Source organism: Lynx rufus, unplaced genomic scaffold (assembly GCF_022079265.1).
Source record: "Lynx rufus isolate CCGP_SWC_20201006 ecotype Redwood Valley unplaced genomic scaffold, mLynRuf1.p SCAF_3, whole genome shotgun sequence".
Taxonomy (NCBI): Eukaryota; Metazoa; Chordata; class Mammalia; order Carnivora; family Felidae; genus Lynx; species Lynx rufus.
The window spans coordinates 49,270,963-49,294,333 of NW_025814845.1; the positions used below are offsets into that span (position 1 = coordinate 49,270,963).

At 30.0% G+C, this 23,371-nt stretch overlaps 1 protein-coding gene across 2 annotated transcripts in view; it reads right to left on the reverse strand.

Annotated features, from left to right (window-relative positions):
- The window catches only part of TECRL (trans-2,3-enoyl-CoA reductase like), a 123,260-nt gene that overhangs the window by 26,043 nt on the left and 73,846 nt on the right, over window positions 1–23,371 (reverse strand). The window contains exons 7-12 of one of the 2 annotated variants that reach the window (XM_047092151.1): window positions 22,380–22,452; window positions 17,964–18,007; window positions 5,237–5,294; window positions 1,705–1,790; window positions 1,116–1,161; window positions 136–263 (exon numbers count right to left, since the gene is read on the reverse strand). In XM_047092151.1, coding sequence (XP_046948107.1) covers window positions 136–263; window positions 1,116–1,161; window positions 1,705–1,790; window positions 5,237–5,294; window positions 17,964–18,007; window positions 22,380–22,452 — 435 coding nt within the window. Of the gene's footprint in view, window positions 1–135; window positions 264–1,115; window positions 1,162–1,704; window positions 1,791–5,236; window positions 5,295–17,963; window positions 18,008–22,379; window positions 22,453–23,371 lie in introns of those variants that run through there. The other variant, XM_047092152.1, reaches the window with a different exon arrangement.

Below are 23,371 nucleotides of genomic sequence, written 5' to 3' on the forward strand. Positions count from 1 at the left end.
CATTTAATATTTTTATTCAATAAAAGTACTGTTTGTTTTGAATTTCCGTTACATAATAGTCAACTATTGACCAAGTTTGATTTAGTGAATTTATATACTATTTTTATATACATGAGATAAGATAAGTTATTTTTACTACAGTATGAATGGAATCATGGCTGATTTTCTATGCATATAAGAATTGAATTTCTTCAAATAAATCTTATGCTTCTTTTGTGCCCACAAAGACATCTGGATACTCATCAGAAGTGTAAAAATCCCAACTAGAAGAAAAAAGAAATAATTATCCTTTCTTATTTTTATGATCAATATACCCAGTTATACTGGGAAAAAAACTTATGTAGCTCTTAAAATATTTCTCAAATGTTGCATACTTCTATATCAATTTTCTTTACTCATATTAATTGCTTAGCATAATATATGTTCATCCATATTTATTGCGTAGTTGAAGAAACATAGAAAGTATATAGCAGAGTTCAAAACAATCCACATTTTTTATATCCCACTGCCACAAAGTATTTCCAAATAAGGAATTGTTATGTCTTTGAATTGTTCAATAATAGTTTTCTATATGCAGATAATATACGTCTACACACATGCATATGGCAAACCACAAAAATTATGATTTAAAAATTTTGTATAGTGAAATAAATAATGTGTGAAATGGATGTAATCCATATACTTTCCAATACATGAAGTTCAATGCAATTTAACTTTCTTATGTGTGTTAAAATGCCCAGCATTTGAGATTACACACTCATGCTCCCAGCCTTCCATTCAGAGACATTCATGAACACTTGAAGGACATAACACATACATATGCCTATATTCATCATAAAAGAGATTTTCAAGTGAAGTGCATTATTAACACAACTTCTTATGAGTAAATCCTTTTTGCTTAATTAATTTTGGGGGGCTACATTAAGCCGTAAGTACCTAGAGATTTTTGTTGCAATATATTTTAATACTGCTAAAAATATCCAAAATAAAGATAAAAATGAAAGCAAAAAATCCTTTTGCAAAAATGTCAAACTTTAGCACTACAGAAACTTGTTCTCAGAAATCACTTATCCTAAAAGAGCATTTACTTAAATGTCAAATAACCAAGGTCTTACCTGGCAGTGTTTGTGTCATGACAGTGAAACTAATCCATGATCCAATCTGTTATATTAAAGCATAAATTAATAAATACTGTGATTAATCTAGAAATTTTTCATTTGTGGTTTTAAATAGGTAATGTGAAGCTTAAAACACGATAGAAAAACTACTGGTAGAAATACATTTTCCCCAAATAAAGATTTTGTTGTTAATTCTGATAATCATAAAGAATCCCATAAACAGCATCATATTCATAAAATAAGAAATGAAAGACATTGTTCCAAAAACTTTGATAAAAAACAGAATCCTGAAACATCTCAAGACATTTTATATGAAAATTATAAAATTTTGTTTAAAAATATATATATGGAAAGATATTCATTTTCTGCAGGGAAAATTGTAGTTTACGTAAATGTTCCAATTTCCCATGCCTATAACTCGAATTGAATCTATATCATAATTTATATCTCTGTCTATGCCTATATATACAGATAAATCCTCTGTATAATTATATATGTTAAACTTTAATACTTGTAAATATAGAAACACATGCATTTAGTTTCTCATAGAATAAAGTTTAATTATTTACATACATAAATAGCATACCTCATAGGTGTAGTTAGGACATGAAACCAGAAAAAACATCCATGTGAAGGGGTTATAATTTGGACTTGGAAAACAGGCATTAACTCCTTTTAGAAAGAATAAAATATCAATGATGGTACATACTGCAATTTAATCATATATGTATTATATAATTCTAAATTCCCTAAAACAACTTACACCACATAAAATGTCATCAATTATTTATAGAACCAACTTCCCAAATTACTCAGAAGAGTCCCAGTTTCAAATGCTATGGCCTTTTGACTCAAACAATATACCTGTAATTTTCTATGTCTACAGCTATGTTGCCATACATTTATACAATATACCATGATAATCAGTTCTTTAAAATTTAATACAAAAATGTTATTTTGCATATCATAATAGTTGCAGCTGAATTACATACTACAATTAGTAAATATGCTTTAACAATTGCATGCCTCTTCTCTTTTAGTGTCAAAGAAGATATTTTTGGTTGAGATTGTTTAATACTTCAAACCTCCCTTTCTATTTAATTAGTGAAAATCCAAAAGGAATTTTTTAAGGATGTCATTTATATCAGAAAAGTGTGAAAAATCTCTCATAAGAGGATTACAATGAATATCAGCATAGTTAATATTCAGAAATACCACATAAATTATTTCTGCTCAGCAATCAGGGTTGTTATTTACAATTTTCATTATACTTAGCATATTGTCACTTGATTTTTGTGATTCTTTGCCTTTTAATTTTGTTCAAGAAATATTTTAGATAGCATATTAAAATGATTTCAAGTTGAACTTTGAGCTGTGACATTTACAAAAGTAAATATGAATTATAAAATTACTGTTTATTCTCCATAACAAGTTTAATTGGATAACACATCAACTAATCTCTTTTAGTTATAATTCTAAAGTCATAATGAAATGCCAGTATGTTGTTTTCAGAGTTGTATCTATTGTTAAAATATCAACAAAAAATATATTAGGTACTGTACAGATTTCACGTACTGCTCATTTCAAAATAAAGATAAATACATATGCCATTTAATATCATATTCTCTTGATAACATTCATGTAAATGTCTTTGTGTAATGCCCATATATTCATCAAAAGAAAAATAATTGAGGGAGCACCTGGGTGGCTCAGTCTATTAAGCCCTGGACTCTTGCTTGCAGCTCACATCGTGATCTCACAAACCTGTGAGATGGAGCCCAGCATCAGGCTCTAGCGCTGACAATGCAAAGCCTGCTAGGGATTCTTTTTTTCCCTTGCTCTGTGCCCCCACCCTGCTCATGTGCATGTGTGAGTGCTCTCTCTTTCTCTTTATCACAATAACTAAATAAAGTTAAAAAAAAAAAGGGAATTCCCAAACTCAAAATAGATATGGCCAAAGCAGGAAGAAAAAAAGAAAAGATGAGAGTTGATTGAACTCAAGAAAGAAATTGTAGAAAAAGAAAAAAAAAATCATCTCAGTAAAATAGACATTTCAATTTTCCTAAGAGTAGAATGTTCACTAGAATAGGGGATACTAAGTAGATGAACAAAACCAGCCAAAACAAGCAAACAAGAAGGAAAAAAATAGAAAGTGATAGACATATAAGATATAAAATATAATACATATACAATTTACCCCCTGACCCAGTCCACAAAGCAACAAAACAAATTTTAAATTACAAAACTTTCTGGTACTAAAAAAAGGGACATGAATCAGTGTCCTGGAAAATTACATCATGTATCTGGGAAAACTGACCTGAAATGATCAACTCTGAGACACACCTCACAAAATTAATAGATGTAGTGATAAGGAAAAATTCTTTTGAGTCTGAAGGCAAAAAGACCAAGTCAATAAACAAAGAAGAGAAGATTAGATTTCTGATTTCTCAAGAGCAACATACAAGCAAGATAAAAGGCGGAGTGAACCCTGAAGAAAAAAAAAAAGTTTTTTTTCATTTGAACAATTCCAAAGTTACATTTGACTTTAGAAATATGATGATTTAAAAATTTTCATTTTCTTTATTTTTTAAATGTTTATTCATTTATTTTGAGAGAGAGAGAGAGTGCACAGGAGGGACAGAGAGAGTCCCAAGTAGGCTCCGTGGAGTCAGCACAGAGCCCTAGGAGGTGCTCAATCCTACAAACCATGAGATCATGACTTGAGCCAAAATTGAAAATGGGACACCCAGCCAATTGAGCCACCCAGGAACCCCTGAAATTTTCATTTTCATATAATGATACCAGAATCCAGGCAAGATGAGGAAACTTGAGCAAGGTAATGTTGTTAAGGGTTCATAGTCAAGACTAAAATTAGTGATATTCATAACTTTGGTAATGTTAGTATTTTTATAGGACTGTATTGTGTTTCTACACAAAAACAAATCAGACTATCAGAACTTTTAGGCTTCAAATACATCCAAAGAGAACTCAGTAAATCATGAATATAGATAAGATAAAAATGGCATCCAACCATTTAATTAAATGCAGGCTCTACTGTAAGGCAAAAGCAGACAGTAAACCACTATAGTACTGGCATTAATTAATCTGTTAACATTTTTCAGCAAGAGAGAGTACAGATATTTTCAAATCATATTATAGTTATTTTAGATATCTATGTATCTATCTCTATCTCTATATGTTCATCAATACTCAAGAAGTTGAGTAGTTATCACAGGATTATGTAATGTAATAAAAATGTTATACATTTTGGCTTTTTTATACATTCACAAATATACCAACATAATAAATTTCCTTTTTAATTCTATATGTGTAAGTATTATTCTGGAAAATATTTCACCAGACTGCCAGAAATATGCAAGGCAAGAAAATGTTAAGACATTCAGGTAGATATTAAAACATACTTGAGACAAATACACGTTTATATTTTCAGCGAGATTGATAACAAAATGAAATCCAAATGTTGACCATTGTTATTTGAAAGTATAATATAATCATGTATCATGTACAAAAAACAGCGTGAATCCTTACATATAATTAAACCTGAATGACAGGACTGATTTACCAAGAAGAGCTTTAGATAAACAGTGTAAATTAAAAAAAATTTTTTTTTAACTAACTACTGAATTCAAAATGTCCTCCTAGGCATTGCTTTTTTTTTTATAGCTACTGTATTTGCTAAACAATGATCACTTTTATTAGAAAAAAGCTTAAGAAGTCAATTGAAATATAGTGAGATTGTGTCCATTATTATGCAAATTAGATCAAGATTGAGAGTTAAGAAATTAGATCTGTATCACTGAATTTTATATTGCCTTTATTAGTAATATCTCTTTATTTTTTCATATATTTAAGTGAGGTTATCATTTGTTCTGAGGAGGTCATGCATACTTCATTTTAGAGAAACCATTATTAGGAAATATGATTTAGTTCAAGTATTTGAAAAACTTAGGCATAAAGGGGCTAGCCTTGGGGCATATTGTCTTAAATGTTTCCAACTATTGCTTTAAAAAAGTGTTCACTTAAGGCTTTGAAAGTAATAATTAACATCACACTAGATTAACTCACACTAGAGAAGATAAAGAGAAAAAGGGACTAACCTGTGTGATTAGGATGAGACAAAATTACATTGATGAAATGATTTCCAGCTTCACAAATCTGTAAAACATTTAAAAGTTTTCACTGTGGTATACCTGTTCCTCTTTAAAAATTGTATTCTCTCTATATATACTAATGTCCACGTAATATATTAATTCCAAAGATCCAAGAGACATATTATTACTCTAATTGCAAGAAGAGGACATGTTGTATTATAACAATAAAAAAAGCTGTTGAATATATATTGAGTTAACATAATGAGTCACATTGAGGTAGAAACTTTGAAGATATTATTCACACCTTTTGATAACTAGGTTCAAATTTCCTTGTTAATCAGGCATTGCTGACTATATGCTTTGTACTTGTTTTAGTAGGTCAAGTTTGCATGCTATGAAGAGGTAAGTCACGTCGGGAAAGATAGATTTGGCATAGGTTAACATGTTCTAAATTCATTAGCACAGCAGCACTACTTCAAGGGTGGTAGTGTGATTCCCAGGTGGATTCAGTTCAGTTTAGAAAATTTATTGTAAGAGGTACTGTCCCACCAAGACACTTGCTGCTTGTCTGTCATCTGGCGCCTTGATCATGCACACTCCACATGTCCCTGTAAATAGGCCACTATGACCCTCTAAGAAGCTTGTGTTACTAACATCTTTGGAGAGGGGTTGGGGAGGGCTAATAATGTTCCCAATTTGCAACATGTATTCCCAGAAGTTACATGCCTTATCTGATTAACACAAAGTGTGTATTCAACATTTAAATACTATGGTATTAATAACAGATTGTTATTCATAACCTTTATCGTTTAGGGTCATCCAAAGTTTTACTATAATATATTCCATAATTGAGCATGTTTTTAACTCAGTGTCTTTAATGCTATTAATCTCTTAAAATATATCTGATTTTGTTCTTTTCAACAATTTCTGTATCGATTTATTCACATTTTGTAATTGTAGAAGAAGCTCCTAGTTTCTCAAGTTATCATTAGGAATCAAAGTTGAATTTCACATTTTCAGATAATAATTTTATAGTTGAACTTATTTGTAGGTGAATGTGGTTAAGAGTGTGGACTTTTGTTGGACTAATTTGTGTTCAAAAAGCACATATTTTAACTTACTTATTAGAGATTACGTGATTAAGACATTTGAAATTTCATTTCTTCACCTAAATGCAAATATTACTTCCTATCTCATGATGATTATTTGAGGATGATTAAATGAAATCCAGTGTCTGACATATGAATTGCCCAATAAAATTATGATAATTTTAGTTACCAATATCATCAGTTAAAAACTTCTCCAGAGAATGATCCTACATTGATTGATCTTCTCTAAATTTCTGTGTCACACATTGGCTACACTACAAAACATATAATTACCAAATTAATAATTTGTTATATTTGTTTGATCTTAATACCTTTGCTCATCTTTCAGTCAAATAGAATGTCATACTCAGTTTTCATCACTCACAGTGCCAAACATACAATGGAATATATGATAAAAGTAAGTAGTATTAATAAGCAAATTACCTTAGCAAATCTTTGTAAACAAATTATATTTTAGAAATATGGATTTTCTTCTGGTGAACTGTATTCACTTTTTGATTCTCAATATTTTATACTTATTCAACCATCAAAATATTTTCTCCTTCTTACTTTTTACAGCTAAATATGGAAACATCAATCTTCTACCCAAAGTATAGGCCATGGAAAAAAGAGCTTTTAGGCTTCAGTCAGACCACTAGAATAGCTGTAACTAATGCCATAATTTAAGATTATGTGCCCCGTGAAGGGCCCAGCCCCAAAATAAAACATATGACATACTGAAATAAGAAAAATAAAAGAAGGGGATTAAAAAAAAGTTGTAAATAAGCCAACTAGTCCATTGCTGTCTACCGATGAAATGCATATCTATATACATTCCAGGGGTGGAGAGAGAAAAATGAAAAAACACATCAGCTATATCTATATGCCTAGACATACTTAGCTTATCATCAACTTAGCAACTCCATAATGGATTTTAAAGAGCAATGTGACTATTTTCAATTTTCACCTTAAGCACTGGGTTTAAAATTCTGAAGAATGAATGAGTCCACTATATAGAAGTAGTGCCCTAAATAGAAGTGGTTGATATAATTTCCTCTTGGATCCGGCTGAGTAAGATTAGAAAATTCAGTCAGTGCTATAAAACTCAATATACGGTTCTATTACCAAATAAAATTTCAGAAGCACATTAAATGTGAAACACTGGAACATTTTTCAGTATGATTTATACATTTCTCCTGGATTGATTCTTTTCTAAATTAGATGTATTCATTTGGCACATTATATGTTAACACAACAATTTCATAAATAAAGCTTGAGGAAGTTGCTATCATTAGGTTTGATTTTCACGTTACTTAAAATTTAAATTATCTTATGTAGCAAAACATACAGATGCAATCTACTATGAACTGTGTATGATTCCTACGTAACACCGATGGTAAAGACATTGTAGATAATAAGTACACAGGAACATAAGAAAAAATGCCAAGGAAACATTGTCCAGATATTATAAGAAAAAAATTATATTTAAATAATAACGTGCAAGAAGAAGCAGTTTTCCTGCATTATAGTAGTAGAACAAATGAGTTTCAAAATATTTCATTTGATTTGCTCATATACAAATTGATAATTTGGAACAATGTTACCTTCTTTCAAAAAGTTTAATTAAAAAATAAGTTTATATTTTCCAGACACATTCACAGAGAGATCAGCAACTCAGGGGCATTGCCAGAATCACCTTACTTACAAAGAACAAGATGACCTAGATTTTAAAAGTCACTAGGAGTTTGTGCACAACAATGTGGATACACTTAACACTACTGAGTTGTGCACTAAAAATGGGTAAGATAGTAAATTTTATGCTCTTTGGGTTTTTACCATAGTTAATGTTTTTTTACTTCCCTGGATATATTGTTTTAATTGCAAAAGAATTTTAGAAGAGTAAATAATGAAAATTCAAATGTACTTTCATTTGGAAGTATATGTGTTGCTTAAAGTAAATCTAAAAAAAATTTATTTTTGCTTGTTTCATATAATCTTTATTGAGTAGCTTGACTATATGTTGTGTCATACTATATGAATAATAGGGTGTTAGTGATTCAATAATCCATTTTCCTCTTGAGCGTTAACATTATATTGATAAGTATAAAAATAAATTTGTCAGCTAATTGAAAGTATCACAGTGTTTACATGAGAAAATAATCTTTTCCTTGAATGTTTTGATTTAGGAAGTAAATGGAAACACTTTTATTTTTTCAGCACCCTCAGTATTCTCAGTTCTTTGACATTTCAATTTTATTTTTAATTAGTATTACTAAATATTTAACAATGTGGGATGGGTGAAATAGGTGATGGAATTTAGGAGTGCACTTGTGATGAGCACTGGGTAATGTAAGTGTTGAATTACTGTGTTGTACTCCTGAAACTAATATTACATTGTATGTTAACTAACTGGACTTTAAATAAAAACTTAAAGATAAATATATAGACCTTAAGAAATATTTAACAATATGCATATGGGGCAGGGAAGTATCAAATTAATAGCTCATAAAGGACTTTTTAGTTACTGTATCAGAAGTGTGGTTGTCCAAATTTTTATCAAAATATTCACCATTAAATCCCACTGTTTCCATATTGAAAGACATGATTGGATCAGAATATATGGAATTTCAGTAGTAAAGATGCTTCTTGTTTACTACTCGGTACTGTACCTCAGTCCATAGCATGTTGTCATTATGGTAAAGATGCCTATGACCAATGTCTAGAAGAAGGCCAACTTGCAGAGACCCACTTTTTTTAAAGTTTTTATTTACATTCTAGTTAGTTAACATATAGTGTAATATTGGTTTCAGGAATAGAATTTAGTGATTCATCACTTACATATAACACCCAATGCTCATCACAAGTGCCCTCCTTAATACCGATCACTTATTTAGCCCATCCCCCTCCCATCTCCCTGCCAGGAACCTTCAGTTTGTTGTCTCTGGAGTTAAGAGTCTTTCCCCTATGTTCATCTGTTCTATTTCTTAAATTCCACATATGATTTAAATCATATAGCATTTATCTTTCCCTGGCTATTTCACTCAGTATAATATACTTTTTTTTTTTTTAATTTTTTTTTTTTCAACGTTTATTTATTTTTGGGACAGAGAGAGACAGAGCATGAACAGGGGAGGGGCAGAGAGAGAGGGAGACACAGAATCGGAAACAGGCTCCAGGCTCTGAGCCATCAGCCCAGAGCCCGACGCGGGGCTCGAACTCACGGACCGCGAGATGGTGACCTGGCTGAAGTCGGATGCTTAACCGACTGCGCCACCCAGGCGCCCCAGTATAATATACTTTAGCTCAATTCACATTTTTGCAAATGGCAAGATTTCATTCTTTTCGATTGCTGAGTAATATTCCATTGTGTGTGTGGGGGGTGGATGTATACAACATCTTCTTTATCGATTTATCAGTTGATGAATGTTTGGGCTCTTTCCATAATCTGGCTATTGTTGATAATGTTGTTATAAGCATCAGGGTGCATGTGCCCCTTCAAATCAGTATTTTTGTATCCTTTGGGTAAATACCTAACAGTGCAATTGCTAGATCATAGAGTAGTTCTATTTTTATCTTTTTGAGGAAATCCATACTGTTCTCCAGAGTGGCTGCCCCAGTTTGCATTCCCACCAACAGTGTAAGAGAGTTCCCCTTCCTCCACATCCTCAACAACATCTGTTGTTTCTTGTGTTGCTAATTTCTGTAATGTTCTTTCTTGAAAGCTTCATCAAGTGAAGCATTCTCTATTTATATAAGTGAAAATTATGCACCTAGGGAACAAACTCTAAACATCCTAATATAGAATTTGTAGCCATCAAATAGACTGTGTATTTTGTCTTAGTAAAATTATTTTGGTTTCCACTGTAAAAGTCAGTAATCTTTATTCTGTGATGTAGTAATATTTTTATAGGAATTAAAATGATTATTTCTGTCTATATCTGTTCTTCCCAAAGTTTCATATATGTTATATATGTTATCATTATTATTAGTTATTGGCAGATGTAAGTTTATCATTTGAGCAATGTAATGGTCATTTTATTAATACAATTAAAAAATAGAATCTGCTAAAGTGTTTCTAACACTGATAATCAGGTGTGTTTTGCATTTCACCTCTTAATTTTTCTATTTCTAGTAAGTATTATTATTATAAGTTGTGTCTTATTTATTTTATTTTAATATTTCAAGGGAAATATTGGATCACTATATAATTATGGAAAGCTTCATCTGTGATATGTATCAACTATTATAAGCTTGAGAAGTTAGTTTCTACTCTTAGGGATAAAATATATTCACACAGACATGATATTTGATAATACAAGCCAATATTATACTGTTTAGCATAGGTTTTATAACATGATAATTTATATCACAATATAAATTATATAAATTTATATTATAAATATATTTATATTTATTATATCACAATATAAATTATATCATAATATTCTAATAATTTATTTCAACTCCTAATCTCTATTTTTATTATGAAACTCATTTATATACATTTATATAAGAAAGGATAACATGTATTGTATTCCAGAGTAAATATATCCAATATGTTAATTATGGATTTATCAGAAAATATATATACTAAATGATACTTTTTTTCATTAAGACTTTTTTTAGAGCAGTTTAACATTTATAGCAAAATCCAGGGGAAGGTGCAAAGATTTTTCATGTACTCCCTGCTACAGTATATGTATAAGCTCTCCCATTATCAATATCCTCCACCAGAGTGGTACATTTGTCACACCTGATGAACCACAATAACACATTATAATCATCCAAAGTTCATGGTTTGCATTATATGGCTCACTCTTGATGTTGTTTGTACATTCTAAGTTTGGACAAATGTATATTGCCATATATCCATCATTATGGCATCATGCAGAGTATTTTACTGTCCTAAAAATTCTCTGTACTCTTGCCGTTCATTTCTCTCTTCAATCCTTGACAACCACTGATCTTGTTACTGTTTCCACAGTTTTGCCTTTTCCAAAATGTTATCTGTTTGGAATCATACAGTATTTAGCCTTTACAAAATGGCTCCTTTTATTAATTAATATTCCTTTAATCTTTCCCCATGTCCTCTCATTACTTCACAGCTCATTACTTTTTAGCACTGAATAATATTCCATTATCTGGATGTGTCGTAGTTTATCCATTCACCTGCTTTGGCTTAGTTGCTTCCAAGTTTGGGCAATTATGAATGAAACTGCTATAAACATCCATTTGTAGGGTTTTGTGTAGTCATAAGCTTCTAATTCCTTTGGGTAAACAAGGAGCACAATTGTTGGATAGTACAGTAAAAGTGTATTTAAGAAACCGCCAAGCTGCTTCCCAAAGGGGCTGGATCATTTTGCATTCCCATAGCAATGAATGAGAGTCGCTGTTGTCCCTCATCCTTGTCATCATTTGGTGCCATCAGTGCTCTAGATTCTTGGCCATTCTAATCAGTTTGCAGTGCTATCTCATTTCAATTTGCATTTCCCTTATAGCATATGATTTGGAGCATCTTTTTGTGTGCTATTTACTATCTGTATATCTTCTTTGGTAAGGTGTCATTTTTGAATTCAGCTGTTTATTTTCTTATTCTTGCATTTTAAGTATCCATTATATATTCCAGATAATGATCTTTTATAAAATGTGTCTTTGGCAAATATTTTTTTCCAGGTCTATGCTTTTCTTCCCATTCTCTTGATATTGTCTTTTGGAGATCATTCGTTTTTAATATTAATGAAGTCTAGCTTATTGGTTATATTCTTCTTGGATCATTTGTTAGTGTTTTATCGAAAAAGTCATCGTGGTACCTAAAGTCATCTAGATTTTCTCTTATGCTAACTCCTAAGAGTTTTATGGTTTTGCATTTTGCACTTAAGTCTGTGATCCATTTTGAGTTAATTTTTGTGAAGGGTATAGGTCTGTGTCTGGATTGATATTGTGTGTGTGTGTGTGTGTGTGTATCTAGTTGTCCTAGCATCATTTTATTATGACTATTTTGTTCTATTGTATTGTCTTTGCTCTAACCAATAAATTTCACTTTTGAAAATGAGTAACTGTAGAGCTCTAAACAAAAGTTCAGATATTGTATTTATATTATTACAGGGTATGAAAAGTAAATTTTAGTAGTTATTTTATGAATTTATTTGTTGCATGAAACTAATATTTTATTGTACAAAACTCATTATAAGAGATGATATTTTCACTCAAAATTATAACTCAAAGTATTTGATTTGAAATTTAGTGTTTAAAAATAGTTTACTTTGTTTCTGTGGTCTATCTCATTATCACATTTCTGGGGGTCCCTGAATTATTTTTTTAATCCATAGAGCTTTCATGAAATATTGTATAAGACAAGAATGTGCACATATGGTAAAGAATATAGTATAAAAATAGCATCATAGAGTAAAATTTTAAAAAAGATACTTCATAAATATTGACTATGTGGTAAATGATTATTAAAAATACATTTATGATTATTATTTTTTCAGAAATTTTTATATATTAGCTTTGATTGTATATATTTTAGCAATGATATATTTTATCATTATAGTAGTTGCTGTTTTTAACTTAAATTATTACTGTTTTTAGAAGTAAGTCAGTTTTAGCTAAAACATAAATGATAATTATAACAAATTATAATAAAATCAATTTCCATTAATTTTACATTATTATTTTCAAAACTAGTTTCTAAACAAATTATTTAAGAAGCAGTAGTAACTCCAGCCAAATTTGCGTATAAAGTTGATTCCTATTTATGTTATTAGGTATCTTAGATACTTGAGGGGATTTGTGAGGAAATTAAATTGACAAATGATGAGAAAAGGTAGAGTCCTATATTTTAAGTCTTCAGTAAAAAAGTAATGTGAATCTTTTTTATTGGTGTCTATAACTGTCTATCAACAGTAAGCAAAAGATAGAAAAAACTGTCACAAAGAAACCTGAGCACGATGCTGAGAATAAAAGCATTACCTTTGGCACACTTTTCATCCCTTATTTATCTTCCCCCCACAAATACCAAACATTCAAGCAGTTTCCTGGCCTTACTGCAGTTCCCATTGCATGGCCCCACTCTCCTCCAGCCTTGCTATGATATATGCTATGATAGATAGTGTTCCCAGCACCCTCTCTCCTAATCAAAAATTACTGTTCTATGCCCAAGGTTCTTCTTGGTTCAGTGTTACAAGTGAAGTTGTGACTGCTTGAGAAGAGCATAATTTATTACCTCTCCAAGAATATTTTCATTTTAATAAAAAAAAATTAACCTAAATGACTGGATAACTAATGGTGAGACTGAAGACACAGAGAGCAAAACAGGAAGTAGAGTGATTTTCAGTGTTTTGCAAACCATGTCTTACATGTTATCTATTATCTCATTTCCTACGTTGTTGAAGACAGTAAGAAATTCAGGAGAAAAAATTCCTCTTCTGGTGAAGTGCTCAATGTACAAAGAATTGATGAACTGTAACTGCTCCTGGAGAGTAAAACTAAACTGAGAAGAAGAGAGGATAAAGAAAACAGGAATATTATTTATAAAATAGCAAAATATTAAAAATTATAGAATATATTTTGTTTTGCAATAGTGATTTTGTTTCTTTGTGGGTGGACTTGAGTTCAGAGAATGAAGAGAGGTCATAGAAATATGAAGATACTGGGTTATAGTGTATGTCCACATTATTTCTAGCATAAAAACAAAGATCTAAAAGTTGTGGAGAAAAATATTATGATGCCTTTATAAATTTGCCTAATTTTGATTCTACTTGTTTGGTTTTTTTCCCTTATAGATTTTGTGATTTCAGAACATATTTGAGAGAACAAAGACACATTGAAAGTCAGAAAGAATTTACACAGAGAGGGAGGTGGTAAAATACTTCTCAGAATATAATATAAGCATGGCAAAACTCACAAAAATCAAAGAGTTTCCAAAAGGAATTATACTCTACTTTGGAATGTTTTAAGTGTTCATTGTAAAGTGTGTTGTTTTGCTTACAGTATATTTTGCTTCATATATTAGAAAACAGAATGGCAGTAGAAAAAAAAACAGAAGGCGGGAGCAGAAGAGAAAATCATAATTGTTAATAGTCCACAAAATGCCTGATTCATACATAAGTCATTAAGAATTAATTATGACCTTATTGAACATAGTTCTCATACATTGTCTTCTAGCCAGGTGATATTGTGGCTCTACACAACAGAAGCAAATTCAACTTTAAATGAATAAAGCATTTTTTCTTAGATTAAGAGGGTACATATATCAATAAATGAAGAACAGGAAATTTTGCAAACATTTGCAGAAAAATTAGCACTTGGAATTAAGATAGGCATTTTCTGGTTAGACTTTATATTATACAAGACTGGCCTATGAATTTCCCCTGAGTTTCTTCACATAATAGTAATTAATTATAATATATACTGATAATCTTACTATAATATAATTTTAGATGCACTTGACTTAAAAATATGTGCTTTTGGGGCACTTGGCTGGCTCAGTCAATAGAGCATTCAACTTTTGATCTCAGGGTTGCAAGTTGGAAGCTCATGTTGGGTGCAGAGATTACGTAAAATTAAACTCTTTAAGAAAAAAAAAGATGCTTTTCTTTCCAAACCATTTGCATATACATTTTTGTGATATATGTGAAAGGCACACACTTAGGCATTCATTTATTATGAATGAAGAAAATTAACCTTGAAATACAGAATGTTATGCTCACAGTGATATGGTAGGTATCTTCAATTTAGGTGATAAATGTGCAAACTCAAACAACTCAGTTTTTATTACATTCTGTATTAGAATCAGTTTCCTAACTTACATCTTAATATCATATTTTATTTGTGAAAAATAAATGTGTTTTGCCTGCATCCAACATTATTAGGAAATACCAGGGCTAGCAGGCCTTTTTAATTTGCCATCACAATTTATAATGTTAAGAGAGTCCCAGTGGCCCCTCTACCTTATTTCTAAATGTCTACTTGCAACAGAATAGACAAAATTCAAAATTTTGACTTTTAAACAAGGTTTTCTCAGATAATACCATCTATAATTGAAAACACAGATGTTTCTTTTTATCTTAATTTAAGTCTAGGATTGAGATAGTCAATGTTTGTTATGTGCTTAGAAATGTGGAATTAAAGTCATTGTATTTACCTACTGTCTATATTGGACTTAGACAATGCTACTATCTATCACTATTTATTTTGAGACCTTGGCCCTTATAAGACAGCAACTATGATAAAATTATAAGACTTGCCTAATTCTCCTCCTTCTTATTTTCTCCCCATGTGAAATGTATAAAGAAACATTTATTAATAAAAGAATGTGTGAAGATTGAACACTAGTAGCTTAATTAGGAGGCAGCATCTTTAAAAATCCTGGGAAAAAATGTATAGTGCAAACTATTAGAATTTTGCTTGTTTCCAATTATACCTTTTTTACACTAAAATATTATAATTGTTATGACATTTTTAAAAAGCTGTAACTTTTTTAAAACAAATTTTATTTTATACTAGAGCCATGGATTCATGGCTATACCACATTTGAAAAAAGGAAAGAATCAATAATATTATATAAATGGGAAATGTGTAAATATTTACATAGAAATAACGGAAACCAAGTTGCAAAACTCTTGTATAGTGGTTAACATCATAAGGAGAAGAAATATGAGAGAAATAATCATACATGAAGTTAAAAATATATCAAAATAAAAACCAAATATGTGGTTATTGTTTTGTTTATCCACTAGTTAATTCTTCCATTTGCTCAAATTTACTGAGTAGTTAATATACAGAGATCATTAGATTTGGTACAATGTAGATTAGCAATAAAGGCATCAAAGTAAATAAACTGAAGCCCTACTATCTATGAATAATATAAACATGTGGAAAATTAAAAGGTGGTGATATACTTCTAATACATTCCCTTAAGAAATTATGAATAAAGAGGGGACTCCTGAGTGGCTGTCGGTTAAGCGTCCAACTTTGGCTCAGGTCATTATCTCAGGTTTGTGAGGTCAAGCCCTGCATTGGGTTCTTTGACGTTAGCACAGAACCCACTTCAGATAATCTGTCCCCCTTTTTCCCTCCCCTTACCCCCCACTTTCTCTCTCTCAAAAATAAATAAATATTAAAAAAAGAAATTATAAATAAAGAAATAGTTTTTGTTATTCACTCAAGAAAGTAGTATTTCTACTATGTGCAAGACCAGGTGTTAAATATATTAAAGCATGACATGCCCCCACCACAGCCAACAAGTAGAGAACCTTATTATCTAAACTATTAATTAAAATATGCACACACACACACACGCGCACACACACACACCCCCAGGTTTACATGAGACCTTTTAACAAAGTGTGTTGTGTCATTTGTGCCTTGTATGAATGTGGGAGTGTAAGTTGTCTAATACAAACTTCACAAAGGATGTAGACATATATGAATCAAGGGAATTTATCAATACATCAGGGACAGGAATCATGAGAGTTAATCTATCAAGGACAGGAATGAGGAAGAACATGAACAAAGAATAAAAGTATAGGTTATATGGTGGAATTACATGGTATATGAAGTAAAATATGTGTCTCATAAATAATGCATTACAGAAAAACTAAATAATCTTTTGTGCTCAGATGGATGTGTACCCAATCCAAACAATGCATATGTAAAGTTAAACAGATTTATCTAAATAACTGGATTGAAAACAATTAGAAAAGATCTGTAATTCATTCAAAAAAGCAGATTTTGTTTTCATTCAGAATTAGTTAATTAACAGTTATGCCAAAGTGTTTTTTTATTTTTTAAATTTTATTATTATTATTTTTTAACATTTTTAATGCTTATGTATTTTTGAGAGAGAGAGAGAGAGACCAAGAGCGAGTGGGGCAGGGGCAAAGAGAGAGACACATAGAATCTGAAGTGGGCTCCAGGCTCTGAGCTGTCAGCACAGAGCCTGCCATGGAGCTGAAACTCACAAACTGCAAGATCATGACCTGAGTGGAAGTCAGAAGCTTAATGGACTGAGCCACCCAGGCACCCCACCAAAGTGTTTTTTAAATGTTCATCTTTTAGATTCGTAAAACTTTTTGCTGTTAGGGGTTTATAAGTGTGCAGACAATAGGAAGAACTACTAAGTATGATTTTTTTTCAAAGTTTACTATACTTCAAAAATTCTAATCATTCTTTATAGTTGAGTAGAACATTTTGATTAAAATATTTAGAGATTTGGGGTGCCTGGGAGGCTCAGTCAGTTAAGCGCCTGACTCTTGACTTCCGCTCAGGTCAGGATCTCACGACTGGTGGGATCATGCTCCATGTCAGGCTTTGCGCTGACAGCATGGAGCCTGCTTGGGAATCTGTCTCTCTCTCTGTCCTTCCCCTCTTGGGCACAAGTTTGCACAATGTGAGCGCTTTCTCTCTCTCTTGTAAAAGTAAATAAATAAACTTAAAAGATTTAGAGAACTAAAAAAAAATGATTTAGAGAGCTAATGGCTTGATTTTGGGAAGTTGTTTGACCTACTTCACTTAATAGCATTAATTACATAATATAAAAAGATATCATATTTTGTACATGGCAAATCCTCAAATATTTGTTTTGCATTTTTAATAACACTTCAATTAGAGCATGAATAGTAAAAAATATAAATAATACATACCAAAAAATTGATAGCAGATATTGTGACTTGCCGGTTTCCAAATGCTAGAAAGTAGGAAAAGAAGATGTAATGCATGCATTCACATTTTGGATTGTCTTGCTATAAACATAATTGAAGCAGTGTTTATTGGATATTACTATCCTCTAATCCAAAGTACTATGCTGTATATAATTGACCTTTTGGGGTAATACATTTGAAGTTTAAAAGAATGAAATATTTTTGCTTTCCACATGAACTTTTCTTCTAGTTACCTAATGATATTTAGAATACAAATGGAATCTACTTTTAATTGGTATTATAAAATTCTTTGAAGGCAGATTTAATTTCTCATTTGTCACTTTAAAAGCACATCATTGATGTATGTGTGTTTCTGTGCCAGTACCATACTGTCTTGATGACTACAGCTTTGTAATCTAGCTTAAAATCTGGAATCATGATGTCTCCAGTTTTGTTTTTCATTTTCAGGATTGTTTTAGCTATTCAGAGTCTTTGTGGTTCCATACAGATTTAAGGATTGTTTGTTCTAGTTTGTTCTGTGAAAAATGCTGGTGGTATCTTGATAGGGATTTCATTAAATGTGCAGATTGCTTTAGGTAGGATAGGCATTTTAAAAACATTTGTTCTTCTAATCCATAAGCATGGAATGTTTTTCCATTTCTTTGTGTCCTCTTCAAAATCTTTCATAAGTATTCTATGGTTTTCAGAGTACAGATCTTTTACCCTTTTAGTCAGAATGTATTATGCCAAGGGAAGTAAGTCAATCAGAGAAAAACAAATGTCATATGATTTCACTCATATGTGGAATTTAAGAAACAAAACAGATCAACATATAATAAGGGGGGAAGAGAAGAAAGGGAAACACTACAAGGAACTCAATGATAGAAAACAAACAGGGTTGACAGAGGGAGGTGGGTGGGAGACGGGCTAGATGGTTAAAGGGTATTAAAAAGGGCACTTGTGATGAGCACTGGGTATTGTATGTAAGTGATGAATTACTGAATTTTACTTCTCAAACCAGTATTGCACTGTATATTAACTAAAATTTAAATGAAAAGAAAAGGAAAATGATTCCTTTATAAATAAATAAATACATACATATCATACGGCCTAATATATGATTGCATTTGATCATATGTCTTGTTTTTTAATGTTTAACAACAAAAAGAGACATGCTAATAATAATTTTTTTCATTGATGTTTTATAATAGGTAATATTTTAAGTATTTTATATTTATCATCTAGAAACAAATATATGAGGTAAGATTTAATGTTCTCATCTTAAAGAAAAATATAGATTATATCAGTTCCCAAATCATATATGAGTAATTAATAAATTAGAATTTAAGATAGTATCTTAAAGTCATCTTTCTGATGGCAGAAAAGTTGTAATATAAAAAAGTACTAAAAATAAAATTTTCTGATAAGCTCATCAGCTGTATTAATAATAGTTGCATTTTTTCTAGATTTATGTGAGGGTGTGTACATATAAATTGTATTTATGTAAACACATTTACAAATAAAAAATATAATGTCTCATTTTAAATCTTGCATATTTTATAAGGATATATTTAAAGACTTTTCCAATACTATTAAGCATTCATTGTAAAAGCTATGACAGCATATGCATTATAATGTGTAATATGGCTAGCTCTAAACATTAAATATTATCTAATTGCTGCATAATTAGTGTAACTTTAATTTTATGTATGATAAGTAATACAACTTCAAACATCTTTCTTTGTAAGACATTTATAGAAGTTCTATTTCCATGGGCTAGAAATTTGAAAGTATAATATAGTCAAAAGTTATATAAGTATTTATGTATGAATATATATATGTGTATATTCATATATAAAACATGTATAATTATTGGAGATTTTGTTTTTATAAAGTACATGTATCTAATTATGAAATAAAATACATTAATGCAGAAAATTTGGGAAATAGATAAAAGTACAAAGAGAAATAAAATGCATAAAAATCCCATTATCCATTGTAAATCTATTAAAATTCAGATTTTCCCTTGGAAATATACATATTTTCTCTATACTTTTTATAGTATGTGATAAAACATTCTTATAATCAATTATTCTTTAATATCTCTTTGCCATATAACTAAGCACATTTGCCATATAATTAAACATTCTTCTATAGCTAAATCAAAATATTTTTTTATTTGTACCTACTATTAGACAAAATTTTATTCATTCAACAATACTTATTAAGAATTTATATGATAGGCACTATACTATGTACTTGCGATAAATCAATTAAACTTAAGCCAAAAGCAACTCTTATCTTAATAAAAATTATTGTCTGACAAGGAAACAAATAATAATCACAAGATAACAAATGGAAGTTTGCAATCCTGGTAAGTGTTACTAAGAAAGACCTATATAGTATTTAATGTAAAAGCTAAAATGAAGGATTTATTTTAATGGAGGAGATCAGGAAGGACTGTCTGAGTACATTATTGCACTCTGATTTAGAAAATGAATAGATACTAACATACACAAGAGAGGGGTTCAGAACATATACCTTGTTTTCATTTTTTAATGAGAATAAGTAACTGTATGATTAAAACAGGTACTGGGACAGAGAGTATAATTTTTAAATATTTTAAATGTTTATTTCCAGTAAGCAAACTTACAGATAGTATAACTTGAAACAAACTTTCCAGAAAAAAATCTAGCCATCATTAAAATTTTCTGTAATATTTTTATAATTTTTATAATATTTCACATTTAGAATTTTTACAAAGGCCATTTTTCCTTGCTAGCTGCTGATACTAAACATATGTATTGAATTTTCTGAACATATGCATACAGTTTGCAGTTAATGGAATATACCTGCCATTGGGCAGTTTTCAATTATGACAATTTTTTTCCTATTTACTTTCAAGTATTTTTGAGAAGTAAGAAAAATGACCTCCTTAATGGTATATGTGTCAGAAATACATAATAATATGTTGTGTTTTATTTAATGTGTGTAAATGTACAGATGCCATTAATGTTATGCAGTCAAATTTGTTGAGAATAGGGCTTCTCTTGATATTCTCAAGGTATTCTCATGATATTCTCATGAAAATATTCTCATGATATTCACTTTCCAGCTGGGATCAGCATTATAGGGCTATATATATGTTCACAGAATTTGATTCCTACTTACACCTTATGCATTTGAGAGTCTTGAGCCAGTAAAATTAGACTTTCAGGGTCTCATTTTCCTAATCTATAATAGGGACTATTAACACATCATAATGTTTCTTAATGGCATTTTTACATTTCTTGACAAGCATTTCCTTTTCAATAAATACTTTACATATGTTAATAACAATCAGCCTCTATTTTGTATCCCATATGTGAATGTAACATTTTTCAGAGTCTCCTCTTCTTAAATATACTATGGAGCAAAAGTATCTATCTGTTAATGTTCTAAAGTTAGTAGGTAAATATTCTGATAACATACCTTTAAGTATCAGAGTTATAAGATGTTAGGAAATTTCTTTCTTCAATATTCATAGTCGCTAGTATTTAGAAGAATTAAAGTTTTGAACATTGCAATGATATACTCTTAGCAAGCTCGACTAGATTTCTTGATCTTAACAAAGACTCTGTGTTGGTACTTCAAGTATATATTAAGACAGTTTAACTGATTTTGTAAAATCTAAAATGAAGCTTGAATACTCTATTCATTTCTATTTATTTCTAACTTTAACAACACCAGAAATAGATCACAAAAAATAATTATCAATTAAATTTGAAACCTCAGCCCTTTCTCACTAGAACCCCGTGTGTGCCTTGTGAGCTGCAGTAAAAGCTGAGGAGAGAAAAGTCCAGAGTAAATAAAAGAAATGGAGTTCTTTGTTCGGTACAGCTATTTCCCTCCAGTTTTAGGAACTGAGAATTTAGGTTTGGTCCATTGTGCTTTCCACCAAATTGCTTCAGCTGAGTCAATGGCCAGGATATTTTATAAAGTTATAAATAGAAAATAGTATGTTAAAGAAACAAATTGCTTCTTACTGAATTATATTTAATATTTTAACTACATATTTATATTAATTGTTTATTTTTTTAAATCCTGATAGTTGATTTCATGTGATTGTGTGATGATACAGAATTTTTCTTTTTAATCTTCACCCTTTCATTTTTACTATCTGTCACTTTGGAGATTTACAACCAACTCATATATTTGTTAGAGTTCCTATGGAAAGAAAATAAACCAATGTCAAAATGGTCTTTAAGTATACATAAAAATTTAATGGAGCATTATACAGAAGCAACTTAAAATTGACATTTTTTTCATTATTTGCTTATTTTTTAAGTGTACCATGTTTCATAGCTTCTGTGTAGTTTAGAAGAGAGTCTTGATGTTGGCAATTTAGTATGGATTTAATTAGAAAGAAATCATACATACATGGTGGTGTATACTGTGGGTGATTAATATAGTAGGCAATCCAAGAAGTAAATCCCCAATAAAAGGCACAGCCCTGCAAATAAAACATAATAAAAGTTACGGAATATATATATATATATATATATATATATATATATATATATCAGTACAAGATCAGTATTATAGCCTAGGACTTTTAAAACTAGGACATTTCCCTTTATATTCTATCAAGACAGGTTTTACTAATGATTAAACAACTCATTATTTTATTCATTTACTGATGGAAAATGAATATTAATATATTTTATGTAATACATTATTATTTTATGCTTTCATTCATATATATTACTTGATATGACAAAACCACTCTTGAAAGATATTATATATATATATATAGTATTTTATATATATAAATGATAGATTTTATATATATATATAGTATATATACTATACTATATATATATAGTATTTTATATATATAAATGATAGATTTTATATATATATATAGTGTATATATATATATAGTATAGTATAGTATATATATAAAATCTATCATTTCATTTGAAATAGTATAGTATATATATAATATATTGTATATTATAGTATAGTATATATATAATATATTGAATAGTATAGTATAGTATAGTATATATATAAAATCTATCATTTCATTTGAAATCATCCCATATATTTATATGCCAAACTGCAGCTTTTTTTAATATGAAAAATGGTATAAATGTTCTAAGCCAGATAAATGAAACACTTCCTCACCCAATGAAGTAGCATTTTACAAGTAACTATTTGATACCACTAAGGAAATGCATTACTTTGCTCAATCCTTATTAATATAAATGGGAATTTAGGATATAAGACAAATGTAACAATATATTTTAAAAATATCTTTCAAGAGTGGTTTTGTCATATCAAGTAATATATATGAATGAAAGCATAAAATAATAATGTATTACATAAAATATATTAATATTCATTTTCCATCAGTAAATGAATAAAAT